This window comes from Rattus norvegicus, chromosome 4 (genome assembly GCF_036323735.1).
Source record: "Rattus norvegicus strain BN/NHsdMcwi chromosome 4, GRCr8, whole genome shotgun sequence".
In the NCBI taxonomy this organism is placed as follows: domain Eukaryota; kingdom Metazoa; phylum Chordata; class Mammalia; order Rodentia; family Muridae; genus Rattus; species Rattus norvegicus.
In genome coordinates, this window is record NC_086022.1 from 80,496,607 (window position 1) to 80,524,473 (window position 27,867).

General features: G+C 42.0%; 2 protein-coding genes across 9 annotated transcripts in view; one reads left to right on the forward strand and one right to left on the reverse strand.

Annotated features, from left to right (window-relative positions):
• Nucleotides 1–6,862: 6,862 nt before the first annotated feature.
• On the reverse strand, nucleotides 6,863–13,976 carry LOC120102516 (basic proline-rich protein-like). Its single transcript, XM_063286998.1, has 4 exons — nucleotides 13,923–13,976; nucleotides 12,886–12,952; nucleotides 7,191–8,336; nucleotides 6,863–7,072 (listed from the first exon to the last, which is right to left on the reverse strand). The coding sequence occupies exons 1-3, from the start codon at nucleotides 13,974–13,976 to the stop codon at nucleotides 7,426–7,428; spliced, it is 1,032 nt and encodes a 343-aa protein (XP_063143068.1). The 3' UTR covers nucleotides 6,863–7,072; nucleotides 7,191–7,425.
• Pals2 (protein associated with LIN7 2, MAGUK p55 family member) overlaps nucleotides 7,692–27,867 on the forward strand; it is an 80,654-nt gene continuing 60,478 nt past the window's right edge. Inside the window, exons 1-2 of one of the 8 annotated variants that reach the window (XM_039107784.2) lie at nucleotides 7,742–7,878; nucleotides 16,068–16,204. The gene's annotated coding sequence lies outside the window, so the exon portion shown is untranslated. 8 annotated transcript variants of the gene reach the window in all.

Below are 27,867 nucleotides of genomic sequence, written 5' to 3' on the forward strand. Positions count from 1 at the left end.
TGCCTCAGCATGGGCCTGCCGAGGCATCCCCTTCCCTTGTACCTGACCACACCTCCACCAAAACATATCCCCTCCTCTTTTTATCTTTTTATAAACACATCACAAGGTGTCATCTATGAAGTGGAGTCATTTCTAGACAGCAATCCAAAGAGTAGACTTATCTTGAACTTTCCAGCTTCCAGAAATGTGAGAAAAGAAATATCTGCTTATAAATGACTTAACCTAAAATCGCTTAGATAGGGCTGCGCCAAGGGGCTAACACAGGCTTCCTGTTCTGAGTCAGCAATTTTTGTTCCTTGTCGAATCCCTCAGTGACCGGTCAAGTGAACATCTATTCATATAGGAGACATTCGAATAATGCATAAACAAAAACACAGAGATTATATAACAAATGATTAAGTAGCTCTAGTTAGCCACAAGTCTCCCTAGGACAATTGTACTATGATGTTTAATTATGTTTCCTCCCTAAGACAGAGAGAAGGTTGAAATAAAAGGGGTGCTTTTCTCTCTACCTGCCAGGTTCTCTGGGCAACGGATTCTAAGACAGTCCCCTGTGTATGTTAGTAAGTGGCCTTGAATGGACACCAGCAGGGAAAAAAGGAGCCAGGAGTGGACAGATGGGGGCAGAAGGAACTGTCAACGATAAAGAAGCCTGAAGGACAGTCTCGGCTGTTACTGGGTGGTTGCTATGTTAGTGTGGGACAAGACTATCTTTAGTACAATGGGCTGTCCCATAAACACTGGCCACATTCTACTGAGTAACAGAAACTTCGAAAAATTCTGGGTCGGGGGGAGTAGCAAGATGGTCCAGCTGTCAAAAGTGCTTGCTGTGAAGTCGGTCTGAGTTCCATGAAGGTGGAGGGAGAGAACCAACTCCACAAAGCTCTCCTCTGCCTCCACCACTTGCCTTGGCATATGCCTGCAAGCACACATTTGAGGGTGGAGGGTACACAGGACACAGGGAGGTAAAGCCCAATATACTCACGATCCTGGCCTCAGTCCCCAACACTACAATTTTAAAAAACCCAAAAATTATTTTTATTGTTATTTAAAATTATTCATTTCATTTCTTTTTTAGAACAGTTTAGAAAAATTTGCACTTTGGTATCATGTACTTCTGTTGCAGCATCAAAAGCCAAGTGACTCTACCCAGATTCTACATCCTTAAAATACACGCACAGGATAAGTGTGCAGATCATGATGATGAAGCTGAATTAAATAACATGTTACAGAGAGCCTGTCATCGTGTGACTTGTACTATAATTCATCCCAGTTGAGTTGGCCTGAGATTTACAGAGCACTCTGCATAAGCGATGTGAGATGGAGCGGGAGTTTCCCACCTTCCACACTGGCTGGGGCTAGAACCCAGCAGGTGAACCTAACTCCTATTTCTTCACCTCCTCACTGTAAAACAGGAAGTACACCGAGCTGTCAACAGGGCGTTCCACCTGTTGCTTTGTTTTTGTTTTGCATGTGAGCTCTCACCATGTAATCCAAGTTTGCCTGGGTAGTTGAGGCGGGATGAAAAACCTAAAAGGTCTTCCTGTCCTGCTTCCTAAGTGCTTGTAATTCAGGCATGTGACCCCCAATCAGAAGGAAGCTCTGAGAAGCATAAGACTGTGCCTGTTGGGCGAGTGTGAAGTCTCTGGCAGATTCACTTGTAAACAGCCTTGATATTTTACTTTTTTTTTTTTTTTTGGAGCTGGGGACCGAACCCAGGCCTTGCGCTTGCTAGGCAAGTGCTCTACCACTGAGCCAAATCCCCAACCCCCAGCCTTGATATTTTAAAGAGGAACTAATCACCCTGTGCTTCTTACCATAGTAGCTGCATCTCTTTATAGTGGACCATTAACTTTCAGGCTTTTGAACAGCCAAAACAGATTGTCCTGGCCATATCCTACTAACACTACTACATGTATGTGTGTGTGCACGTGTGCACACACACACACACACACACACACTCTTCTACCTTTGTTTCTATCATTTAATCCTGACGACCATCAGTCAGTTATTTGACAAATGCTTTAAATATCTACTGTGCTTCTCCAAGACCTGCTTTCACCCTTGGTGCCCTGCAGAGCCTCTGGAAGAGCAGCACATCAGCTTCCTTCACGGTGTGACCTTGAACTTGGCCTCTTTGTCACTATTAAGACTCTTTTGTCTACCACGTCCAACTTCTCTTCAGGACCTCCTCTGCCCTACAGGGCTTCAGGTCTCTAGGTTTCTCCAATGAGGTCAGAACAGTATACACATGCCTGTTGATGCTTATAGGGTTTTTAATTTCCGTTTTCATGTCAGTTAAAAAAAATCCCTTTATACCTGAGGATAGTTATGTTCCCCTTATACAGTTATAAATGGGAGTAGTGGGACATAAAAGCCCACTTGAAAAGAGAACCGGAAGGGTTAACTAGATGTCCATGCTGTTGCAGGGTAAACTCAAGCAACCTTGTTAGGCTCCCTACCTTAAGTCTGATTGTCCTCGGAAGAGCTCTACTACGGTGCCTTGCATATTCAGGAATAAGTATCAAGTGCAACTAGCAACTTCTCTGTTCATTAGTCTTCATCTGTTGTCCACCACCTAACAACTTAGTTCCAATAGATGTTTACCTACCATATCAGCATTGTGGCAAACGCTGCAGAGCCTTCTCATGCACAGCATCCTGGACTCTTATCTTTAAGCAAGATAGGGTTGGAGTCTGGGTAATGGGGGGGGGAGTGAAGGTAAATATTTAAACATAATTTGATGCTTTTATAAAACAGACTAGAAGGGGGACTAACAGAGGCAACTATGTTTTTGCAGAAACTCAAAGGAGGGCACTTACCTCCCCTCTTTATGGTGATGCAAAAAAGATTTCAAAGAAGAGGAGGGGGAGGCGGATGGAAAAGTCTGGATTTGGGCCAGCCGAGGTAGAGGAAGGCATGCCTACAGAATGCACGGGCCGGAAATACAGAGCTACACGGCTGGAGTGACGAACATGCAGATGGGGAGCCTTGACCATCACAACTGGCTTTAGGTGTGAGGTCCCGTGGGGAGTAAACGGACAGGGATAAAATGACTGACCTCCTTGGTAATTTAGGTAATTTAGGTATAGGTATAATTTAGGTATAGGTAATTTAGGGAAAGCAGCCCTTGGGGCAGGGAAGAATTAGGAGCCAGAGGAGATGGACAAAAGACTCCTTTCCTATAGCTTGCATGTGGGCTTTAGGAGGACTGGGGCAGCCTAAATGTGTGCCTGATAGGGGAGCCTGTGGGAGGCTACAAAGGAAATGCAGGGCAGGGCACTCTGAAAGGGGATAAATGAGGGTGGTAAGAAGTAGCAAATTTATTTTAGTCGTGTTAATTGGAACCGTGATTGGTTTATCCAGATGGAGATACTCAAATCTCAATATGGAGTGGAAACAAGCAGCAGCCCCTAGCATCGCAGTCTTCCAATCTTTCCATTCTACCGTTTCCCTCGGAAATCCTCTTTGCTCTCGGTAGGACGTGTGTGTTTAAGGAGTGGGAGAAGACAATACCTGAAGCTCTCAGAGACACGACAGCCAGAAACATAGGATTGACTGGTTATACAGAATCAGTGAAGGGAAGGAAGGAAAAGAGAGGCTCAAAAAGTCAGGGTAGGAGCAACCCCTTAAACTCTGCAGAGAGGTCAGCTGGACGAATGCTACCTAAGCAAAGACCCCCTGGTGCCCATAGAATACCGCTGTCTTCTGTTAAGATGTCTGACAGACCAGTTATGTGGGATTTTAATAGCACAGTGTTCTGCATCATCAGGTAGGAGCTGCTGATGCTAATATTTTATTCCCAGCACTTTCCACCAATAAATGTGTGAGTAAATAAACAAGTATATGGATGAAATTGTCAATGGTGAGGAGGCAAAGAGTAGTTTCAGTACAGAGGTGGGTGGAGAAACCAAATTCCAGTGTCTAAGATATACGAATGGCACACATCTATGTATAAATACATACATGCATACATAATACACAATACATTCTTTTGTACGAAAGAAAAATAACAAGCATTTTAGTTCTTAAAGCTGATGACTTTAATTGTAATGGCTATTATTATTTTTTTAAAGGCTATTGTGTTCTTTAGATAGCTAGTTAGGGAGAAGATTCTGCTAAGAATAAAATTTGTTTATTTTGGATTGTCTGTTGGCCAGTGAGACTTCAGAGAGATTAAAATTACAAGAAACGTCCCTGACAGCTATCTAAGAAAGCAAGGCTAAAACAATATTATTCACAGTCAACTGTGGTCCAGGGCTTTGTAAACCAATGCTGTTGGAATGCTCAGAGATTTGGGAACCTGGAGATCTCCAGGCAGCCAGGTGAGACTAATCTGGGGAAGCTTTAGAAAGGAGATAAATTTAAGCTGTTTTGAAAGGAGACTATTCTAGTCAGTTGGCAAAGAGTCTTACAGCACAGGATTAGGTGTTTTAATTTGATTACTTGAGATAATTTGGAGCTACCCCAGTATCATGAAAGACTGTAAATATTCCCAGGAAGATGACTCATTTCCACAGTTCCTTCCTCTGCTGCACAGTTTAACTCCCTGGAGAACCCTGAAACACCGTTACCCAGGTTGTACCCTAGGTCACTACGTCTATGAAGGGACCCAGGCACCAGTGGTATTTCGTGTTTGGTCTTCCCATTGTTGCTAAGTTCTTGTTGCTAAGTTCTTAGGGTGATTCTGATAGTCAAAATGGCATGCAGCATACATTTCTCCGAGAGTAGGGCAAACTGTAAGCGGGTATTGGACAGGCCAGAATTAGAAAGGTTAGCAAGAAGGCTGGAAGTGGGGTGTCCGACCTAGCTTTGTGTGCAGAGATAAAAGCGTCGAAGTAAACTGTTCTGGAGGGAGCCTTGCTTGGGCTGGGTGATGCTTGTCAGCTGCAATTTTTCACAAAGCTATCCTCTAAGAACGCTGTAGTTCTTGTGATGGATCACTTGGAAAATGAGCAAATAGGATGTGACTTTTTTTTCTTCTTTTTTTTGCTAACATTTGGGGGCTCTTGCTGTTAGCAAAATTCTGGGTTTCTGTAATAGCACATTTGGTCAAAGGAGACAACATCATTATATAAAGCTTTACTAACACGCTTAAAACTTTTTATTTTTATGTATTTTATGGGTACTATGCCTACATTTTATGTATGAACATCATATGCATTCCTGGTGCTCTCAGTGACCAGAAAAGTGTCCCAGATCCCCTGGAGTCGGAGTTACAGATGATTGTGAGCTGCCATGTGGGTGCTGGGGAATCCAATCCTATGAAATTGCAAGAATTGCTCTTAATCACTGAGCTATCTTTCCAATCTCAACATGTTTATATTTGAGGGAGAAAAATAAAAGCTTACCATAGATGTTGGGATTTTTAAAAATTCTGATTTTTTTGGTTGAGTTATAGCTAGGTTTTAGTGAAATTATGATCCGTTCAGACTTTAAAGTTGAGATTAACCTTGAAGGAAGAGGAAAGTCAGGCCATTGAGAACACTGAAGAGAAAGGTTCAATGTCATTTTCAGTCATAACTGTCTCCTCTAGAATGAAGCTTTGTCATAGGTGTGGGAAATGGATGGGTGGTGTTTCAGGAACGACAGTCTCTCAGAAAGGTGAGCTGGCAAGCAATGTTCAAGTCAGATCATTTTCAATTGACTCTGGCATGTCCTACTTTGAAAGTTTAGAAGAAGGGCAGAATGTCACAAGGTGGGCTATTATTTATAACAAGAGGTATTGGTTCATAGTATAACTGGTACAAGAGTGTTTGATAAAACATAGACGCTGACAGAAAACTTCACTGGCAAGAGCTCCCGGGGAGGAAGAGACTAAAGACAGTTATTGAAGCAGAATCATTTCTCTGATCCTGAGATGAGCTACCACAGTGATCAGCCTCCATCTATAACTGCTGTCAGTGTTTAGAGAAATGATTTGGAACTGTACATGAAATATACTTAGTCCTGCTCTTACAGGCTGGTGCAGACACACAGGGGACAAGAGTGTTGGCTAGGGCTGGTCCTAGAGGTCTACGTGTTGTGACTTGACAGGTAGAGACTCTACTTCCTCCTCAAAACTCCCTCAGCTGATTTCATCCTGTTCCTAGGGACCGAGTAGAGTGTGGTAGGCTAGTACGGTTTCCACTAGACCTTGGCAAAAATAAAGGCACAATGTAGGGAGCAACAGATCCAGAAACGGCATTCACACCCTACCCCTCTACAGAGCAGCTACAATATCGGCTTGAAAAGTCTGTGGCGAATTGGGAACCGGAAGGGCAACTGTCTAAACGTTTTCAGTAGAGTGCTGTGGGAAGGAGCCACCGAGTATCTAGAAAAGGAAAAACAAACAAACAAACACCCGGAAGAGTCCACACCACCACGAGAGGTCAAACCATGTTACCCTTCTGTCTATGCCTTACTTCACCACTGGCCTCTGAACCCACTCGGTCTCATTTCACCAGGCAGGATTGGTTACAGGGGGCCACAATACCTACCCAAAGTTACTCCGTGCTCCTTTGCACATTCCACTTTTCTTAATTGCTTCCAATTTCCTTTTCTCAGGTTTGCTGTTCCGGGAAAGAGGGTTCTAAATTAACACTCTACAAAGTCCCCCTACATGTTGGTTTGCAAAATTAATGATCCTCACGGCAGAGCAAATTAATCTTTGATGCTTGGTTGACGCTAAAGACAAAACTCACTGGGGCCCTCTTAAGACATAGAAGCAGCGTTCCCCTCCTCCTTCCATGCCTGCTACATTCACAGAGGAGGCAGTGCATTACACCTCAGAAGTCCATCTCTGAATCTTGTCGCTAGTCTGTGGAGGAGCTGTGTAAGATGCTCAGAAGCTAGGAGAGACTACGCAGAGAAAGCCACCAGATGATGGTCACAAGAGAAGTTTTACTTGCACTTTCTACATCTACTGAGGAGACACGTTGTTCCACTGAAAGAACACGTACTTGCTTCAATTTTAGGGAGAATATGACAGCATCTTCGAGAGCCCATAGCTTGCAGAGAGAGGGGATTGGAAGCCCTCGCACTGCCTTGGTGTAGTTCTGCCAGCTCAGTTGCACTGCTCGGTTCCTTTTAACTGAAAAAAAAAAAAAATTAAAGCTACACGCCTGTCAAAAGGACATTTTTTGAGAAGGCACCCATCAGCAATCATCCCACTCCACGCAGGGTCGCGGCTGGAGGCACCGGTACTCCACCTCCTTCCAGGTCTGGAAAGGCCAGATGTTTGGGAGGGTCTGGCTAAGCCCGCTTCAGGATCCCGCCCCAGCCTGGCACTATGAAAGAAGCTAGTGTCCTTTCATTTGTCGGGTGTGAACCATAGCCTTCTGTTGGGCCTTTGGGAGAAAATTCAGTCCCCCTTCAAGTCCACCTCCGAGTCAGGGGCGTAAGAGCGGCGGTCGCGGGCTCCTGGAGTCTCGCGTCTCCTTTGTGCTATAAGCCGATCTCGGCCGATTCCCGTTCCTCTCCCACAGAACGCTGAGGACGCGCGCTGAGCCAGGGCGACCCTAAGGGACCCGCCCGCGGGGCCCTCTGGTGGCAGCACCTGGCGGCCAGGCCACAACGGAGGGGCGGGGCCGGGCTGGGCGGGGGCGGGAGGGGGAACCTCCGCGCGCACGAGTCCGCGCGCTCTACCGCGTCCGGCGCACGCGCGAGGCCGGGAGGAGCGCGCCCCGGCGGCGGCGGCGGGAGCGGAGCGGCTGAGAGAGGCTGGCCGCGCGGGCCGGCGGGCAGCGGCGGCGCCCGGAGACGGGCGGAAGGCGAGGCTGGCGGGGACGGCGGGAGCCGCCCGCCCGACCGCGAGCCCCTGAGTCGGTAGATGGGGCTACGCGGCGCCCGCGGCTGAGGAGAGGAGCGGCGGCGCGGAGGCGGCCGAGGTGCGAGCCGGTGAGTGGCGGCCCCACGCGGTGCGGTAACGGCCGGCCCGGGCGACCCAGCCTGGCGGCGCCACGCGGGCCCCGCCCCTGCCACCTGGGCGCGGGAGCCGCAGCGTGTCCCTCGCGCGCCCCTCGCCCCACGCGTCCCCCGCGGGCCGCCCCTTCCGGGCGGGGCCGGCCGCCTCCCTCTGCGGTGCGGACGCCTCGGCGTGGACCAGAGCGGGCGAGCGGGCGAGGGAGCGAGCTGGCTGGCGCCTGGGACAGACACCTTTAGGGGCTCTGAGATTCCGGGGAGGCGGCTTGCTGCAACTCCTGCTGCCACTTCCGAGCCACGAGGTTCCAGTTGTTTGGCTAAAGTGGCCGTGGGCGAGCACACTCCTCTGCGGGGGCGGTCGCCGCTCAGCGCGTGCTCTCGGAGCCAGGACACATTTGTCTGAAAGCAGAAAGGTGCCTGCCTTCTTTTCCCTTCTATTTTGGCCGGACGGCAGGCCGGAGAGGAGTAGATGGAAGATCAGACAGCGCGGTGACAGCTTGTGGATTGGTTGGGGTGTATTTGGTTATTTTTCTTGCGGGGGGACTCTTTTTTTTTTTTTAAACACTTTATTGGGAGTTTATTCTCAAGGTACCAGTTCCTGGGATCGCTGCTCGAGATAACATTCATTAAACTCCCCTTTTCTGGGGTGAGTATTTGTGTAGGTGGGGAGGAGGAGGGTGAGGAAGACTCCAAGGCTGTAGGCATGGCTCAGAAAATTCTCCGCATTACTCAAAAAGCAGCCGGTTAAGGGCAGGCTAGCCATGCGTTTACTCTTTCCCTACGCCTCTGGGAATTCTTGGAATTTTACTTTTGCCCTCCGGAATGGGGTTCCTTGTGATATAGCTGACAGCATTCGGCGTGCGTTAAATTGGTCTTCACTTGGAAGATGATTTAGCAGCCATTTCTTCCCATGTAGTGTTTCAGATCATTATTTCTTTTTTGGAAACTTACATACGTCTCATGTGTTAGGTGAGGTAATTCACCCTTACCAAGACTGAGATAGTTTTGGTACACTGGTCAAACAAGGCACTAGACATTGGCTGTGTAGTTATGATAAACTACTAGGCCTGATTATAGTTTTGTGGCTAGAGGCCTTATTGCTCTGTAAACAAATAACTTTGGGGGTTGTTTCATTTTGAGGTCATTTGTTTCTTAAAGCTTTCACATGTTTAAATTATTAAATTATTATTTAAATACATACTTTGCTCTATAAGGCTTGTGTTTCTTTTATTCCAAATTAGTGTTACATAATGTACAAATGGTAACACTTTGAGTTGCTCTAGCTTGTCCTATGGAGACAGACTACAGGCTAGGTAGGAAGGAGCCGGGGTGTGTGTGTGTGTTTGTGTGTGTGTGTGTGTCTTCTGAATTATTCCAGTGAATCTCATTTGCACCTTGGAATATTGAAATACACACACACAGAGTTTTGAGGTAAAAATATTAAACTGTTCGAGTTAAGTTTGATAGCTATATATTAGAGAATCCTTCTCTTCAGGGAAACTGTTGGAGTTTTATATATTTTTTTTAAATATTTGATGGAGCGATTTGCTTTTTTCCCCTGAAATAGTGTCAGAAGGCTGCTCAGGCTGCTTCTCTCTCCTTTCCTTTACACTTGAGATTAAAAACAACAACAACAACAAAAAAAAAAAAACAAAAAAAAAGAGAAAGTCATGAGACACTGGGTAGCTTTTTATAATGTTTCAAAATTGTGTTACTTGTTTGAATAATTTACTATACCTATGTAGGCTTTACCACTGAGTAATGAATGATTGTCAGAAGACTACAGATTCTTTAATGAAATGTTTTGCACATTTTGGATATTTGAGCGTTATCAAAAGTGGGTAACATCAGCAAATCATTGCTGAGAGAGTTGCAAACAATATAAGGTTCAAGCTAGTCCAAGACTCAGACAATTAAGACACTAAGACCTATTTGTATAGTTTATGTCATTTACAGTCAGTGCAGATTACAATGACTGAAAGGGAACATTTGTAAATTGTAAGTTGGGTAAGTAGTATCCCTGATATTTCTCGTTTTCAATGTATTTCTTCTGATATGTAACTAAATTGGTATCAGAACTTACCTTCAAGTAAATGTGGTTACTGACAAAGGATATGATGATATTTAGGGATGGTCAAACAGATTTGAAAAATACTCATTTGAGATAACCGTCATCCCTAGAAAAATCTATAGTGAAATATTACTGTAGTTTTGCTTTACTGTTAGTTTTTCCCTCCCAAAATAGTTCTCTGTTCATAAACATGGAATCTTAAATCATGAAGATCTCTCTACTTCCGTGTGTGGCACTAGTATTTGATTACATTTTTCTCTCTCTTTTTTTTTTTGTGGTTCTTTTTTTCGGAGCTGGGGACCGAACCCAGGGCCTTGCGCTTCCTAGGTAAGCGCTCTATCACTGAGCTAAATCCCCAGCCCCCATAGGTGTCACTTTACAGAGTGTTTTTGGTTGGAGCGGCAGTGATTACCCCAGACTTGACTGTTATTTGTTTGTGACCACTTGGGGGAGCCTTTGCAGTTCATCTCAACAGGACCCTGCTCTGCGTGTTCTGGCTGCTAAGCATCCTGGGCACTTTGCCAAACTGCTGGAGTGAGCTAAGGAGGATGCACTGAGAACTGAGTCTTGATCTCAGTGTGTGTGATGACTTCTCCTTTAACTCACACTCCACTCCACTCACAGAGTACCTCCCCTCACAGACTTATTAACAGTGTACTTTTTGGACTACTGTTAGTTACATGGGCTAACTAACCATGAAACAAACCTTAGATTCATGAGTGCTTTATAGTTTTCAGAGACCCAACTTTACTGGCATTAATTTTAGAAGCAATGCAGTTTTAATTACTTGCTTAATGTCCGCAGATATTAGTTGTGTTGAAGGGTCTGGGGAGAAAATCACTCTTGTATGAAGTATACTAGTTCAAACTTTTTAAAGGCTTTTAGAGGAAGAGATATCAAGCATCCCTTGTAGTTAAATCTGCATTCATTTTCCTGCAGAGAAAAGGTGGTTTTCTGTTTAAAATCTATATATACCCTTTGACCATTAAGTTACGATTATTCTTATCTAGTATAATAAAGTCAGATTTATACATTATCTTTTCTGACAATATTTAACCTCGTATGGCCATTTCAGAAAGTGAACGCAGTTAAACAAAGTAAAATGCATTTTTAATAGGTCAGAGAGAAGTTAACTTTTAGAACCTTCCTTAATTATGATAGAATAACTCAGAGACCTTTATCCAGTCTTTTTCATGGTACATTCATTCACATAATGACTAACAATTTGGAGTAGTTCCCATCTTCTGAATTGCTTCTTTTTTTCCTTTAAGACCTTTTGCTTTTGTTCTGAAATTCATTTTTCCTTTCCTTTAAGAAAAGATTTATTCATTTTGTATTCGTGTGGATGTGTCTGAGTGTGTGCCTGTGTAACACATACAGGTGTTGCCCATAGAGGTTAGAAGCCATTGGATCTATTGAAAGTATTTACAGGTGGTTGTGAGGTGCCCCGCATCGGTGCTGAGAACTGCACTCCAGTCCTAGAAGAGAAGTAAGCGCTTTAACTGCTCAACTCCCCTCCCCCCCCCCCCTTCTTTTAAGTAGCATACCAGAAGAGACATTCTGGAGAGTGTTCATTTGTAGCTAGCTTTCCCTGACACTCGAGTACTGTTTTAAATACTTGGGGATGGTAATTTGAAAAGGCCTACCCTGTGAAGTTATCCCAGGCTTAAGGCAGAATGAAAATTGAAATAGAGGACAATACAGTGAGTAGGCTGTTGTTTGTTTTGTGGTTTTGTTTTGTTTTACTTTTTAGCTTATTTTCAGGTTTTCCCCACTATTGGCTATCTTCTGCTTGTGACCTGACTCTCACTCACCGTGTCATACTCTGCCTTTTCTTTTAGACCTCCCTGCCCTTGACAGTTTCCTCAGCATCCTTCCTGCGGCTCCTCTTGTTGCTCTCCTCTGCCTGCGGAGCAGCACTTTCTGTTCCCCCTAGTGGAGGTGCCCACCAGCAGCGTGTATGTGCGTGAGAGTGTGTGTGTGTGTGTGTGTGTGTGTATGTGTGTGTGTGTGTGCCTCTGTGTGTATGTGTGCCTGTGTGTGTGTGTGTCTGTGTGTGTGTGTGTGTGTGTGTTTACAGTACCTGCTCAGACACTAGAGACAGCAGTCAATACTGATGTCCTTTGTCTCCTGTCCGGCAGACTAGCTTACGTCACCAGAACTTGGTTGTACTTACTGTGACCATGTACAGTCACTCCCAGCAGACACCCTGTGATAGGATCTGTGCTCAGTCATTCCAAAGCAGTTTTATCTTTACCTATTAATTTGATACTCAGTTCTAAATATTTGAAAAGCATTCCACTAGGAATATACAAAAGAATTACACTTAATGAGGAGAATTTACAGTTTGTTTAAGAATGATATATGTGTGAAAGAATCAGTATATCATGAAATAATAAAAATGATGATAACGAAGGGGATTTCTATTGAAGACAAAAGGTTTCCTTAATAGTAAAGGATATGTACGAACCAACAAACAAAAGATTAACGCCGTGTAGGCAAAGGTCATAGATAGAATCTGAGAACAGGAAATCCAAATTATTTTATGCATATGTTAAGACTTTGAAACTCACACAAACTTAAATTAAAACTGAGTATTGGGTGTGGCAACACACATCTGTGCACCCGTCAGGAAGCTAAGACGACCAAAGCTGTACAGTGAGACCCTGCTTTAAAACTGACCAAGCCGAACCATCTTATTATGCACTATTTTCATCTGTTAGATTCACAGACAGAGAAGACAGAGCTTATCAAGTTTTCTCACATGTTATGAAAGTACAAAAATATTAAAAGTAGATGCAGTTGAAATTCTAAAACCTGTTAAGGTGACTGCTGGAAATTAAATTAAGGAAAGGCTAGAAACACGCACAAATCAACACCGAGGCTAAAGAACAGACATGCAACTTACTTACCTGAACACTGACTTGTAATGCTGCTTTCTGGCTTCACTCGCGAAGCTACAGAAACTGGCCTTCTGTTCTGTTCTTCAAAAAAAGGGGGGTCATGAGTAAGTACCTTCTCCCTTGGTCAGATCATCATCATCTTTTATCCTGATGCCTGGAAGACTGAGTGAAGGAACTAAACTTAATACCTTTATTAAAAAACAAAACAAAACAAAAAAAGAACCCAGTAAGTAATTTTGTGCCTTTGGAAGAAATTTTTTACAAACTTTGTGTCACTTGAAAATGTACTGAAGACGTCTTAGGTGGTGATGGTACACACCTTTAATGAGGCAGAGGTGGGCAGATCCCTGAGTTTGAGGCCATCCTGGTCTACAGAGTGAGTTCCAGGACACCAACAGAGAAACCCTATCTCAAAAACCAAAACCAAAATAACACCAAAAGCACCAACAAGAAACAAGTGAGTGACAGAACAGTTTGAAGACAATAGTTTATGTTCACTGCATTGTGCATGAATCATGGTTTCTGTGCTTACTTGTTCTGTGGCAACAGAGATCTTAGCCGAGTAGGAGAGATGTTACTTAAAGGTGGATGACAGCTGGAGATGCAGAAACTGTTTAGGAAGCTTGAGAGCATGAGAGGAATGACTCGTTATGGGCTGTGTGCTTAGGAAAGAAGGGAGGAGGGCAGGCTTACAGACCCGGGAGACTTCAGAGGGCCTTCATGTTGGGAAGAGTGTTGGCTTTGGGCAATGTAAGTGCATTTAGTTAAATGTTTAAAGAGTGCTTGCTTGGCCAGGTTTGGTAGGTACTTTTGCTGTAGAGTGACTGGTACAGTGTGATCTTGTAAGTGCCTGTCCTTTGTCGTTACCCTATGGTAAAGGATTTGGACTCTGGCATGCTTTTATTGGTAAAAGCCCCAGACTCAGAGCTTGAGTATAAATTAATACATCCTGCGGAATATTCTGTTAACTGCAGAATCATTGAGAGTTTTGGAGGTTCTGTGTTGGTTAGATTACTTAACATTGGCACTTGCTCTGCCCTTCTCACATTAGGCAGGTCCACACTGCAACAGGCGTCTGACTGCCCCCTTGCTTTGCTCATGATTCTCAATCTCTAATAATAAGGGTTTGGGCTTGCTTTCCTTCCGAAACTGTCATTGGTTGACCTCATCCACTATTTTTCTTTTTATTCAAGACAAATTGCAACACATAACTTGTGGAACGTTCACTATAGGAATGATGGTTTATGTGTTTTCATTCTTAGGAACCTTGAATCTTCTTCCCACACTTGCTTAGTGGGGTGGGTTCAGGAACTATGCTAATGTCCACTGTACATGATTTTGTTTACTAATTTACATTTAAAAATCTAAATAAAATCCTTCCAGAGTCTCTTAGTGTTTCTTGCTGTTGCAACAGATTGCCATACTTACTGACTTAAACAAAAACCAGTGAATTTCTCGCAGTTCTGAAAGCCAGAGGCCTGAAATCAATGGTGTTGGGCCCAGATCAGGACATCCCCAGGCTGCCTGTTGGGGATCTAAAGAGTTGTTTAGTTGCTTCTTCCACAGCTTCTCATGTGCATTCCTTAGCGTGTGCTGCATGACTCTCACTGGAGGCCACCTTGAAAGCTCAGCACTGTCTTCCCCATTTCTGTACCTTTTCTGTCCCCCACTTTCATCTTCCCTCAAAAGATCCTTATTTAACATGATCACAGTCTTTATAAATTTTTTCTTGGTAAGGTAGTGTTCAGTTTCCAGAGGTTAGGACAGATTCCTTTGGGAGACCTTTGTTCAGCTTCTCAGAAGAGTATTTAGTTTGGTTTAGAAAAAGGAGAATGGCTAAGAAATGTCTTTCTACCCCATTCTCATTCTGTAAAGTAGTTTTTCTTAACAAGGGATACTTTTGCTGACACTCTATCCTCAGGAGTATTTCATTGTCACAGGTGAGAGGCGTTGCTGTTGGTGACTGGATTCTAAGAGAAAGAGTACCCTGGACAGCCCTGGAAAGAAGCAGTCACTCAGAATGTCAGCAGCACTGGGGTTGATAAACTCTAGTCTTAGGGCATCTATTTACTGGATGTGGTGACACATAATACCTGGAATTTCAGTACTGAGGATGTAGAGGCAGGAGAATGACAGGTTTGAGGCTTCTAAGCTATATAAAACAGTTAGTCCAGCCACGGCTATTTAGTGGGGTGAGTGTGTGTGTGTGTGTGTGTGTGTGTGTGTGTGTGTGTGTGTGTGTATTTTCGTTGATTCACCAGTAACTTAACTAATAAGTAACTGTTGGTACTTAAAACAGATTGTGAATGCACTGATTTTAGGAATGTGTCTTTTCCAGGAGTTCTGGCTCCTCAGTCCTGTGGTACTTTATCACTGAGAAGTTGGCTTGGTAGTGGAGGTGATCCTGAGGTGGTGACTCTACAGCTATTTGCCTGACTTGCCCACCCTTGATTGTAGTAGTTAATCTTGTTTTGTTTGGTCCTTTAGTGTCTTTGGGTCTTTCCAAGCCATTGAACTTGTTACCTGTTGTACCATAGTCTGTATCAAATACAATAGGATATACATAAAGTAGTGTGTCTGAGATCTGATTTTCAGATACCACCTATTTTCATAGCTTCTGACCAAGTGAGATAACTATGACCGATACCATACTTTAGAAAATTCTTGGATGTTTCAGGAAATTTTGTTTAATCTTGTCTTAGTTGACTTTGTATGGCTATAATAAACAATATGATCAAAAGCAATTTGGGAAGGAAAGTGTTCGTTTTAGGCTTATAGTTTATATTCCATCTTCAAACATAGTCCCACAGGAGCCGGAAGCAGAGACCAGAGGAGAGCTGCTGACACAGCATGTTCCCTTTGGCTTGCTCAACTGTGTTCTTAGACTGGACCTCTCTGCCTAGAGACGGGTGGGCCAGGCCTTCCTACATCAATTAATTATTAAGAAAAGACACACAGCCAGGGCCACAGTGCAATCTAATCTATTCTTCAGTTGTGGTGCCTTCTACATAGGTGACTTTAAGTTTGTGTCAAGTTGACAACTGACTCTAAAATTTTTAACTTTTAAATTTAAAATTAATAAAAATATTATTTAAAATATTATTTTTCCTTCTTTCTTTTCCCATATTCTTTCTCAACATGATAAGGGAGTTTGTCTGGGCAGCAGCCTCAGCTTTTCTGCTCTTTTACAGTGTTCACATTACGAAGCTCTAATTAGTGAGTTTGCTGAGAGGACCTTTCAAAGGCTTGTTTGGAGAAAGGATCTTCCTCTGTAACCCCACACTGGTGTTGACTTTGTGATCGTCCTTCCTCAGCACTTTGATTATAGGTATGCACTACCATTCTGGCTATGATTTTAATTGGTCAATATAAGTAAACTATACCATTTTAGGTGTTCAGTAAATATAATTCAGGAACTTCTTTCTTACTGTATAGTACGGTGTGCACAGAATCTATACCTGATAGATTTTAGTTAAGTTCCCTTTGCTTGATTCATAGTTTTTTTTCTTCCTACCGTATAGATTTAAGTAAATACTTTAAAAGTAATTTTTATTTTAAATTATGATCTGTTGACTAGTTACTGTCTATTTTCACCTGACTCTTCAGTGTGTTTACAAAGATCAGTCAAATATTGACTGAGAAAGTGGAATAGGTGAGCTGAGTTCCTTCCAACCTGAAGGTTTTGTAACACTGACACAGTCTCCATTTTCCCTTGTACTTTTCTGCTAAAAGTCTGTAGAGTATAAGCAGTATTTAATGAGGTGGCATCTTGTTTTGAATAAAGATAAACACACACACACACACACACACACACACACACACACACACTTCTAATAGATCCTTAGTAGTTCATTATCATACAATAGGTACCATTTCAAAGGAGCGTGGTCATCTTCAAATAAATTTATTATGTAATAAATACATCTTCAAATGTATTTATTATAATGTCCACATATTATTTTGTGGACATTTCAACTTTTTTTTTTAAAAGGAAAGTTGTTCATCTTTTAATATTTTAGCTGGCATTTTGGTCTAAGGATCTTAGGGTAATTGAGTAAAATTTAAAACATCGAATACTGTTTTGGAAGTAAATAATCATCCTTACTTTTATACTAATATATTTAAGTAGTTTTTATTTTCTTTTTAAAACCAGTACTTTTTTTGGAATGAGAACAAAAGAAAAAAAATTAAACCATTTAAGATGGTTAAACTTTTTGGGGCAACCTAGTTTTAGCACACCTTCACAGATTGTCAGCTTTGAGTTCTTGAAAATTTCAAAGCAGATTCTTTTTTTTTTTTTTTTTTAATGATGGGATTTGACTTTGTAGGGTAAACAAGGTTGAGACTAAAGTTGTGAATGAACTCATGAAAGTCCTTAGGACATTTTAATGGTCTCCCAATGAGAGTATTAATAGAACATATTTTCAACAGTTTATGCTACTTAATTTGGAAAGTCAAGATAATATACAATTAATTGTTTAAGCACTTAGCTACTGTTTACTTGAGAGAAACTTTTGAGTTATGTGGAAATTTTCTTATTTTCTCTTAAAAGTTACTGACTCAGCCTACTGTCTTGCAGATAGAACAACTGGAATGTTTGGGGGAGGGGGAGCGGGAGCTCATAACAACATTTTCTGTTGTTCAGCTTGCTGTAGCCAAGTTGGCATTCATGCTGTGCTCCACACACGCACAGCCCCATGCCCGTGTCAGTAAGAAGACAGCAGCAAACCTCTTGCTCAGCTCTCCTTCCTTCCTTCCTTCTCATCTTCTGCTGTCGCCTTTGCTTCTGTTATCTCCTAAGATGTGCACTCCAGTGTTTTCTATTCCCACTCTGTTTTTGTTTCTTTTATCTAAATCTGCACCTCCCTTTCATACATGTTTCTAAAAGAGTCGATTTATACTGTTACTTTTCAGTAGAAATTTTCACTGAAAATAAATCTGAATATGAATATTCTGGAAACTTCAAATATATATGATACAAGATTCCATTATATAGTTTGACGAAATTTTGTTCAGCCAAGCATTGTTCCATGAACAATGTTTGCTTATAATTTCTAAAATATATATATTAGGGAAATTTAGCAAATAAGTAGCATTGTTACCAGGAATGATACGGTAAGTTGTAAGATGATTCAGGGGACAGTATGGTTGTAAGATGATTCGGGGACAGTATGCTTGTAAGATGATTCGGGGACAATATGGTTGTTTTTCTGTCAATTTGACAGAAGAGGGAACCTAACTTGCAAGGCTGCCTCTATCAGTTGGCCTGTAGTCAAGTCCGTGAGGCATTTTCTTGATTAGTGATCGATGTGGGAGGGCCCAGCCCACGGGAGCGGAAAGAGGTGCTGCTCCTGGGCACATAGATCTGTGTGGATTGTAGGAGGGGTAACCTGAGCAAGCCATGGAGAGCAAGCAAGCTATCATCATTCCTTCACAGCCTCTGCTTCATTTCCTGCTGTTAGTTCTTCCTCAACTTCCCTTGGTGATAGCTTATGACCTGGAAGTTGTAAAATGAAATAAATCCTTCTTCCTCAAGTTAATTTTGACCAGTTTTTTTTATCACTACAGCAGAAAGTCAATCTAGAACAGCCAGCTCGTAAAAACGCCTTCCTCTAAGCTGGACGATCCCTGGGACCCACAAGGTGGAAGGAAAGAACTGATTCTGATAAGTTGTCTTCTGCTGTCCATGTATCCAGCCCTAGTAAATTAAATTTTAATTATTTAAAAATAAGGTTTAAAAAAAGAAAATTTACCTATGGGTAGAAACTTGCTCTCTTTTTGGTTGCATTAATTTTGAGCTAAATTTGAAGACTATAAAACTGATTGCAACCAATTAGGAGGTGGTCATAAATTGGTTAGAAATTGACAACTGAGGGGAAAGGCCTTGCATGGCCTGGGTAATAGAGTGAACTTAGAAATGAGGTGTGCAGTTGTGCAGATAGGATGAAAAGATCAGGGAGATTAGAACAGCTCCTCTGTATGTTAAAGAAGGGATTGGGTTGCATAGAGGAAAGGCTAGGTTATCAGAAGAGAAATGTAAACATTCCCAAAGACAGAAGCACAGAGGTCTTCTCTAGTAGCAGACCATTCAACTGTTTCCAAGTGAATTGTGTGATAGCCTTGCTGCAGTCAGGAGGAGGCTTCTAGTTGCAGGTTAAAGGTGAACTGAAGAGGCTAAAGGCAGCGGTGTCAGAGTCGAGGGAAGGAATAAGTTTAGGAGTGCTGTGAACCCACCATAACAACCAAACGGCTTAGGGTACACTGTTGAACTTTTCAAGGATTCCTATGACGTCTGTCTGTCTGTCTTTGAGTTTTCAGGTTTAAGATCTCCCCAAGAACTTGTCTATCTCCTCAGATAAGCCCTGGTCTTGTTTTTAAAGTTACTTTAGGTTGTGTGTAAGATTTCATTTATCTCTGCATGACACGCTGCTAATCTCAATGAAAGGACAGAATTGTGATATGTGAGCTGTCATATAAGGTATAGAAGATCTACAACAATTAGAAAATTAATGTACCAAGCTGATCTTGTTGAATTATAATCCTCGCTCTTAGGAAGGAGAAGCAGGAGGATTGCAGGTTTTAAGCTGTCCTGGGCTAGATAGAGAATTCCAGGGTAGCCTGTGCTACAGAAAGAGGCCCTATTTCAGTCTCTTTGTCTTTCCCCCGAATGCCACCAAAATAAAATATTAATGGTAGTAATGATAATATTGATCACAGAATATTAAAAACAAGATTTAAAAGCCATAGAAATGACGTGTATTCCAGTATTTGATATTAGTGGGTTTTTAACAATAATCAGCAGTCTTCCCCTCTGACATCTTTTTCTTGATTGTGTAGAAGAACAGCAAATGTATTTTAATGCCTGTTAGCTCAGTGTGTGTTTGCATTCCTGCCCCTGGGACTGGGCCAGCAGGCATGTGGACATAAGGCTTGTTTATGTAATAATGCACATATTTTACTTTTCCTCTTTCAAGGAAAGACCTCACTTTTAATGTTAATGACTCCATGATAATCAGAGACAGCACGAGTCTAAGAGGTGAAGTTGTGGCAAAATGGTAAATGCTGGGTCCTTCAGGACAGCCCTTAAGGCTGTGGGAAAGAACTCTAAAAACATGGGGTCAAAATATATAATTTCTCAACTATGTAAAATATAAGGATGCAATTATGAGGGACTTCACAAATCTAAAGGAACAAAAGCAGCTCTACTGTGAGCCAATTTGTCAGAAAGATACTAAGGAGATACAGAGATTTAAGCAGTGGTGATCACAGGAGATCCCACCCAGCTAAGTTTTTTTGTTTATGCTTACAAAGGCATACAGACAGATAGATTCCTGAGTTCTGGATCAGCCTGGGACAGAGCAAGGTTGGGTCCAGGTGTGGTAGAAAAATTGTAATTTCAGAATGGGGGTCCCATCCAGCTAGTTTATGAACCTCTGTGCTTAACAGAGACAGGCAGATCTCTGAATTCTTTTGCAGTGTTAAAAGAAAATGTGTGCTTGCTGTTTCCTAAGAATTAAGAGTCTGAGGTCATGGGATCCTGATTCATAGGATTATCAAAAGGAAACCTGAAGTAAATGACTGGATTGATATGTAAAATAAAAGACTGGACTTATGATCAGCAAGAGCTGAGTTATACAGAGACTTATTTAGAATAGCAAGAACTGCTTGGAGAATTGTTCGAGCAGAGAATAGCATGAAAAAGCTGTCTAGAGAGAGAGCAGCTTGGTGATCTCCAGAGAAAGCAGAACAGAGATGGAGAGCTGTCTCCAGCAGAATGTAGGTCATCAGCTTAGACTCAAGATTTGACCTAAAGTCATTTGTTCCCAAACACTCCTTCAGAACCACTTTCCAAGCCTCCCAAGGCTGGTCCTTGCAAGTGTGTATGCAGAATTTGTTGTTCAGACACATTCGTACTCAAGTTAAGTGTTTTCTTTCAATAGCCATTTCCTGTCTGCTGCTTATATGCATTGATTATATCTTTATTTTCCATTTTCATCCAGGCAAGTTTGGCCTTCTCTCAAATCTATTCCATGTGATTCCTTGTAAGCCTGTCAGTAACTGAGACCTTTGTTAATTTATTCAGTGCTATTCCTCAGACCGTTCAGCACTTTGTACTGCAAACTCTGGTGGTTATTGTTTGACTCCTAACACTTCTGGAGGGCTTTCTTAAGCTGCGAGGAACATTGAAGTGACAGCTGCTGCTTCAAAAGGGCAGCATCTCTACTTTACCACACAAGCACACCTGAGCACTTGTAAACCTGTTTTAATGCTTGAGATATTTTAGCTAAAATATTTGAAGACACTGCTCTTAGGAGCCCAATAATTTTCAGGATGATCTATTGTGTTGCACTGACCCTGGTGTTTTGAACAACCCAACATATTTTGAAGAAGGGATTTAACTAGTCCTAGACTCATTACTTATTTATTTATTTGGATTTTTGAGACAGATTCTTACTTTGTGGTTCTGGCTTGCTGGGAACTCACCATGTAGATAAGACTGGCCTTGAATTCACAGAGACTTGCCTGCCTCTGCCTCCTGAGTGCAGAGATAAAAGGTACCAAACCCAAACACATTACTTATTTACAAAACATTTACTTTAAATGAAAATTTGAAAGAAATTGTTACATTAAGTGGTGGGTTTGAATGAGAATGGTCCCATAGGTTTATATATTTGGATGGCTTAATGACCATGGAAAGGGACTGTTTGAGAAGGATTAGGATATGGCCTTATTAGAGTAGATATGACCTCGTTGGGGGAGGTGGGGGATCCATCTCTAGAGGTGGGCTTTGAGGTTTAATAAGCCCATGCTGGACACCCAGTCTGTCTTTCCCTGCCTGCTTCCTGCAGGGTGTAAAGATTAGGGTGTGAAACTTAGCTCAGCTCAGCTATTTCTCCAGTTATAAGTCTGCCTTCCACAAGGTCCCACCATGATGGTTATGGATCAATCCTCTGAACTGTAAGCATGCCCCCAATTAAATGTTTTTTCTGTAAGTTGCCTTGGTCATGGTGTCTCTTTAAAGTAATAGAGCAGTTAACTAAGACACATGCTAAACAAAATGACAGTTTTAATCCCAGTATTCCAGAGGCAGAGGCAGGTGGACATTGAAGCCAGCAGGAGTTACATAAAAATAAAATAAAGTTTCTCTCCCTAGTCTTTTTGCATAATCGTTGTTACAGTTTCAGAATTGGTACACTCTGATGTTTCCCAGCAGTCAGTGACTAGACTAACAGTTTTGGCCAGATCCTTGGTGCAGCATCACCCTTAATGCTACATTGGTCCTTGGTATGACATAATGCTTCAGCACATTTCCAAGTGCCCTCTCAGTTGAGGAGTGGCACTGTTACGTTTAAAAATAAACCGTATGCCTTAGAAAGCATGCGTGTTTTCAACTTTACACAGCAGCTATTGACTGACTGTCCTATAAAGAAAAACCAGTTTATTTACACATTCTCAAGGGAGGCCCAGAGAAGATCTTGGGACAAGCTTGTGTGCACCGCTGAGGTCTGCAGTGCAAGATTGCTCAGCGTTGCCTGCTTCATCCTCAGCGGCCTTCCTCTCTATTGTATTTCAGCTACTCCTCTTTTTCCTTGAGTGTTTATGCATTTTGAACTGTGTGCTCTTGCTTGGCTGGGTTTTTATTCAAGGTAATTCCGTGCAGCCTAATTAGGGGTACATCCCTCCAGATGTTTACTAAGGCTTTTACTGTAACTGTTCTGCTCAGTTTCCGAACCAGGTGGTATGTGTGAACTTTGAATCCTTTAGTGGAGACCGTGAGTAAATCCCTACAAGGAAGAATAGGGCTGAACCACAGACAGAAATTGGATTTTGTACTCGATGGTGATCAGAGGCCTTCCCAGGAGATGAGTGTATTTGTGTTCAGGAGAGCTCCTTTGAAGGGCGATAACAGAGACTGTCTTACTCATTTTAAGGTTAGTAATAACACAGTATTGCAGACTGGATAAAATAAGGAAAAGAGGTTATTTGGCTCATAGTTTTGGAAGCCTTTATGGCCACGTCTGCGGGTGGCCTTCATGTTGGTAGGGGTCAGGAAACATGTCTATCCTTTTTTTTCCCCGACTTTTTCTAAGATTTTCATCCTAATACACCCCAAAGCCCTAGCCTATCTATGCTGTAGTCAGGTTACATTTTCTCCTCTTATCTCTCAATAGAGATTAAGCACCAATATGAGTTTCAGGTGAGAGAAACCATACTCATCCCATAGCAAGATGTGGTAGTTACTGTTAATTATCACTTGACAGGACCTAGAGTCACCTGAGAGACCTCTGAGGATGCATGCTTGTGGGTATTTTGTTTTCATTAGTTGAAGTGGGAGGGCCTGCTCACTGAGTGGCACCATTCCCTGACTGGAATCTTACACTCTGTAAGCAGGGAAGGGAGCTTAGTAACCCCGAAGCTCCATGTGCATTCATCGTTTCTTCCTCCTTGGCCTCCCGCCTTGGTAGACTGTGCTCTTGAACTCTGAGTCAGAGCAAACCTCCTGTGAGTTGCTTTTGTCAGGGTATGTTATCACAGCAACACAAAAATAAATAAGACGCAGGATAGGCGAAGTAAATTGGCTTTTGATTTTGATATGAGAGGTAATAAGTTATAAACTAAAGTAGTTTATATGAGATATTGAAATGGGGTGTGATTGAGAAATATGCAGAATTCTGAATTTCGAAGATCTTTGTGGTGGAGAACATAAGAGAGTCTGACTAGTTCCACTTGCTAGCATTAAGTAAGAGGGAATACGGGGAGAGAGGTGGCACAGAGCGGGTTTAGGTGTTACCATGGTGAGGTTTGCAAACTTAGTGCCCTTGGTACCTTTGATGGGAAATACCAAGTGCAAAGCCTAGAAGATACAGCTTTCAGAGACATTAGACACTGAGAAGTACCTGAGGGCCAGTTGTGAATCAAGGCAGTGTCTTGAGTGCCAGAGGGAACAGGGCCATGAGTGAGAGACTCTGAGCTGACGTAGACATGAGCAAAGGTAGGTCTGGGTGAGTGTGGTGATGAGAAGGACAGGTTGGGTACTCTTAGGGTAGAGGGAGCATTTGGGTTTATTTCCTGAGGAGGTGACAAGTACACTAAGTAACTGAAGAAAATAAAGATTTATGGGATTGCTAGGCAGTAGGTGGTGGTGTGCACCATTAATTCTCGGGTTCGAGGTAGAGCCAGGGGGGTCTTTGTGAATTCGAGGCCAGTTTGGTCTGCAGAGCAAATTGCAAGACAGTCAATGCTGCACAAAGAACCCCTGTGTTAAGAAAGACAGAAAGAAAAGGGAAAGGAAGGAAGGAAGGAAGGAAAAAGGGACTCTAGGAGGTTATTTCAGATGGGATAGTAGGAAGTGGGAAAGATGGTAAGTAAGTGAAAGACACAAAATGGATGGGGCACATTTATAGGCGAGGAGGTTAGCGGACAAGGGGCCAGGAGCTATAGGAAATGAACTTCAAGAGAGAACTCAAGAGAGAGGTTCAAGCAGGTGCTGTGGCAGGCTGCGTGTGGGCCAGAGTGTGGTGTGTCTGTAGGTGGGCAGTTTTAGTAAAGAGTAGTAGGAATGACAGTTCTAGCTACGCTGTAGAGAACATTGTTGATAACTAAATTGAAATTGGGATCTTTGTCAGGTGATCACTGCAGCACAGTTGGTTGGTAGTGGCTCTAAAGTCAGTGCCACATAAGTGGACGAGTGGGACGGCAGTCATTGTTATTTTGACTGAATTGAACTGGATAATGTAACTCGGGTAAAGCACTTGGCTAGTATGTGCCAGACTGTGAGTTTGCTCTTCATTACTGCAAAACAAAGTTGTCACAGGATCTCCATGAAGTCGACTTATTTTTCTATGTAAATGTAAACTGTATGCTGTTTGGAAACAGTCTACTGATAAGACTCATGAGTCAGTTTGGAGACACACATTTTAAGTGATTCAAATGTTTAGATTTAATAAAGTGTGACATTGATCCTGCAGCCATGTTTAATTTTTTATTGCTCATTAGATTTATAAAAATACTTTCAGACAGGATTGATTTAATAGTAATACTTTATATTTTCTTATTCTAAGTTTTGATGTTTTCTTAGAACTCAGATCAAATCTTTATCAAAGGAGATTGACTGCATTAGGAACAGCGATGGTTGGTCGAGCTCTGTTTTGTTTGTTTTGCTTTAATGTAGCTTTGTTTAACTTTCTTTCCGAGAACTATATTTCACATGGGTCAGTGTAAAATGATACTTCTGAACGTAGAGTGGACATGGGCAACATGGAGGAAGGATCATAGCCTAGTAGATCAGTAGAGGCATTTTAGAAAAAGGAAAAATGAGTGTTATGATCTATTTATTTTCCCTGTGTGCATGGATGTTTTGCTTGCATGAATATCTGTGCTCATGGAGGCCATGTCAGATCCTCTGGGACTGGAGTTAGAGACAGTTGTGACCAGCCAGGTGAGTGCTGAGAATTGAGCCAGGGTCCTCTAGAAGAGCAGATCATCATAACCATTGAGCCATCTCTCTAGCCCAAGAGTCAAGTTATAAAGAGAATGGACAGATAGTAACACCATAATATACATGAAATGTAGGCTCCAAAGTAGGAGGACTCAGCTTGATAAGGTGGGTAAGTAGTTTTAAAAATGATAAATTAAAAACAGTCTTTGTGACTCCCAGGTGGAATACATTAAGAGGCAGTCGGAGAGCTCCATCCTGTAACTGGGGCTTGGAAGTCATCAGATTGATGCTACTTGAAGCCCCAGAAGTAAATAATGTTTCTTGAGAAGAACGAAATTGTTAGGGATACTGGCAGCAGTGTCTTCATTAGGTTTCTACTACTGTGATAAAATATCATGACCACAAGTAACTTCGGGAGGGAAGGGTTTTTCTGGCATATAGGTTACAATCTATGATCAGGGGAAGCCAGTGCTTCTGAGGCTTTTTATTGTTTTGTTCATCCTAGCCTGTTCATCCTGTGTGCTCAGGCCCACCTGCCCAGGAATGGCACTGCACACAAATGGCACTACCATATCAATTACCAGTCACAAAAATGCCCCACAGGCTTGTCAAGAGGCTGATCTTACAGATGCATTTTCTCAGTCGAGGTTCCCTCTTGCCAGATATGTCTAGGGTGTGTCAAGTTGACAAGCACAGCACAGGCAGTGATAGCCTGTGCTTTCAATAGAGTGTTTGATTAGGTTGTTCCTGGTGTCGTTGAAGAAATTTGAGGAGAGGAGTAGCAGTGGAGAACTGAAGAGACAACTGATGAACCCAGTGCAGGCTCATTCATCTCTAGAGGCTGCAGCAAGCTGGAGCAAGGTGGTGAAGAATATTTAAAAGGAAATGAGATTCAAATTAGAAAATTTAAAAAGTAATTATTTGTAGCTGAGGAAGATGCTAGTTTTTATGCGTGTAGAAGTAAGTATAAAACAAAGAGGAAATACTGGAGTAATACCTGAGAAGTAAGCGATCCCATAGTGGGCCGGTGGGTATGATCACTGCACAGAAAGCAGCCTTGTGAAGTGAGAAGGGCGTACTTTCTTGTATTTGAGGAAAATAGATAAGAGTACTGAAGCACTACACTCCATAGGTGGAGATAAATGTCAGGGAAACAGAGTTAGCCTCTTTCCCTTCACCTTTTTCTTTTCACACTTTAAATCTTTTACAATAGGAATGTGAAATTGAGCAGCAACAGTTACAATCTACAGAGTAGATTGAAAATATGGAAAAATTTGTGCATCGGAATAGCAAGGAAGACAGTTAAAGGGAGGGAAGGCTGCTGGAAGAAGAGGGGAGCAAGACTATTGCCTCATGATTTGGTCATGATACTGGATGTGTGCATGCAGGCTATTGGCATGTCACCTACTCAGTGTAAGCCGCTGTCTTATAAGCCCATGTTTGTGGAGGAAGCTTTGTTAAAACAGAATGCCCACTTTGGAATAAAACTTGTGAAGCATCTGCAGTATTTGAAAAACTATAAGTTTTTAAAATTTATGAAAGTCGCAAATTATATTTTTACTTTATGTTGTCCTAAGTATTTTTGAAAGGATGACCCCCCCCCCCCATACAGTTCGTTACTTCTAGAAATGAGGGTCAGCAAGGACATGCAGTTGACTGCATAGGGAAATGTGCAACAGGAAAGGAAATATTCTACAGTTGAGTTGTTAGTGCGCTCTCTTGCTGCTTTGGACAGATTATAAATTGCTTAAGTTCTTAGAACTAAAGACTCTTTCAGGTAAATGTGATATTAAAATTTAAAAGAATCTGTTTATTTTGAATCTCATATAATCTGAGTTTTTGTCAACATAAGAACTCTGACTCCTTACATTTCCAAACCTTGTTAAATATTTAATGAAGCTATTATATATGAGATTTGACCTGGAGACAAGAATAAATGTTTGTTTGTTTGTTTTAATATTTCGCTGTTGTGATGTTCATGTAAGGATTCTCTGCATTCTGGCCATAGTTCTTACTGAGCATTTGTGCTCAGCAGAGGTGGTTAAGTAGCATGGGAACTTTGGGGAAAATCCTTTGTTTCCTGGTGTTTAATAGAGTACTTCATAGTTTACTCTTTTGCAATGCTGTTTTTAGGGAGTGGTATAAGCAAAAGTGAGCAACAGTCTGAACATTGAGGCCAGAGTAAGATGTTCTTAAGTTTATGGGCTGATTCTGCTATCTTATAAAATCTGTCATTTTAGTATAGCATAATATCATACCCAACTCTGAATTGCATTTGACTGTGGGCCAGTGATTTCTGAGATACAGTTCCTTATTTGATGATATTGCTAGTGTGTCAGTTAAAGTAAATGATTTAGATTGACACTAGATAAATGTGGCTGTAAGCACAAATAGTTTTATGAGGGCTTAAGTGAAAAAAGTGGAGTGAAAATTTTCTACTTGTGTTACATTTTATGTTTACAAATGTTGAGAATGGTTGTATCTTTTAAAAGTTGGAAATATTCTTTATGGCATGGGCTATAAAAATATTTTGTATGTTACATTTTAGTTGA

Excerpts from the sequence above, each read along its gene's own strand:
- LOC120102516 (XM_063286998.1), bottom strand. The coding sequence starts at position 13,976 with ATGAGCAAAGCAAGGGGGCAGTCAGACGCCTGTTGCAGTGTGGACCTG. Across the intron at positions 12,953-13,922 it reads GCAGTGTGGACCTGCCTAAT|AACAGAAGGCCAGTTTCTGT; the intron begins GTGAGAAGGGCA and ends TTTGAAGAACAG. Across the intron at positions 8,337-12,885 it reads CATTACAAGTCAGTGTTCAG|AAGGGAAAAGAAGGCAGGCA; the intron begins GTAAGTAAGTTG and ends CGGCCAAAATAG.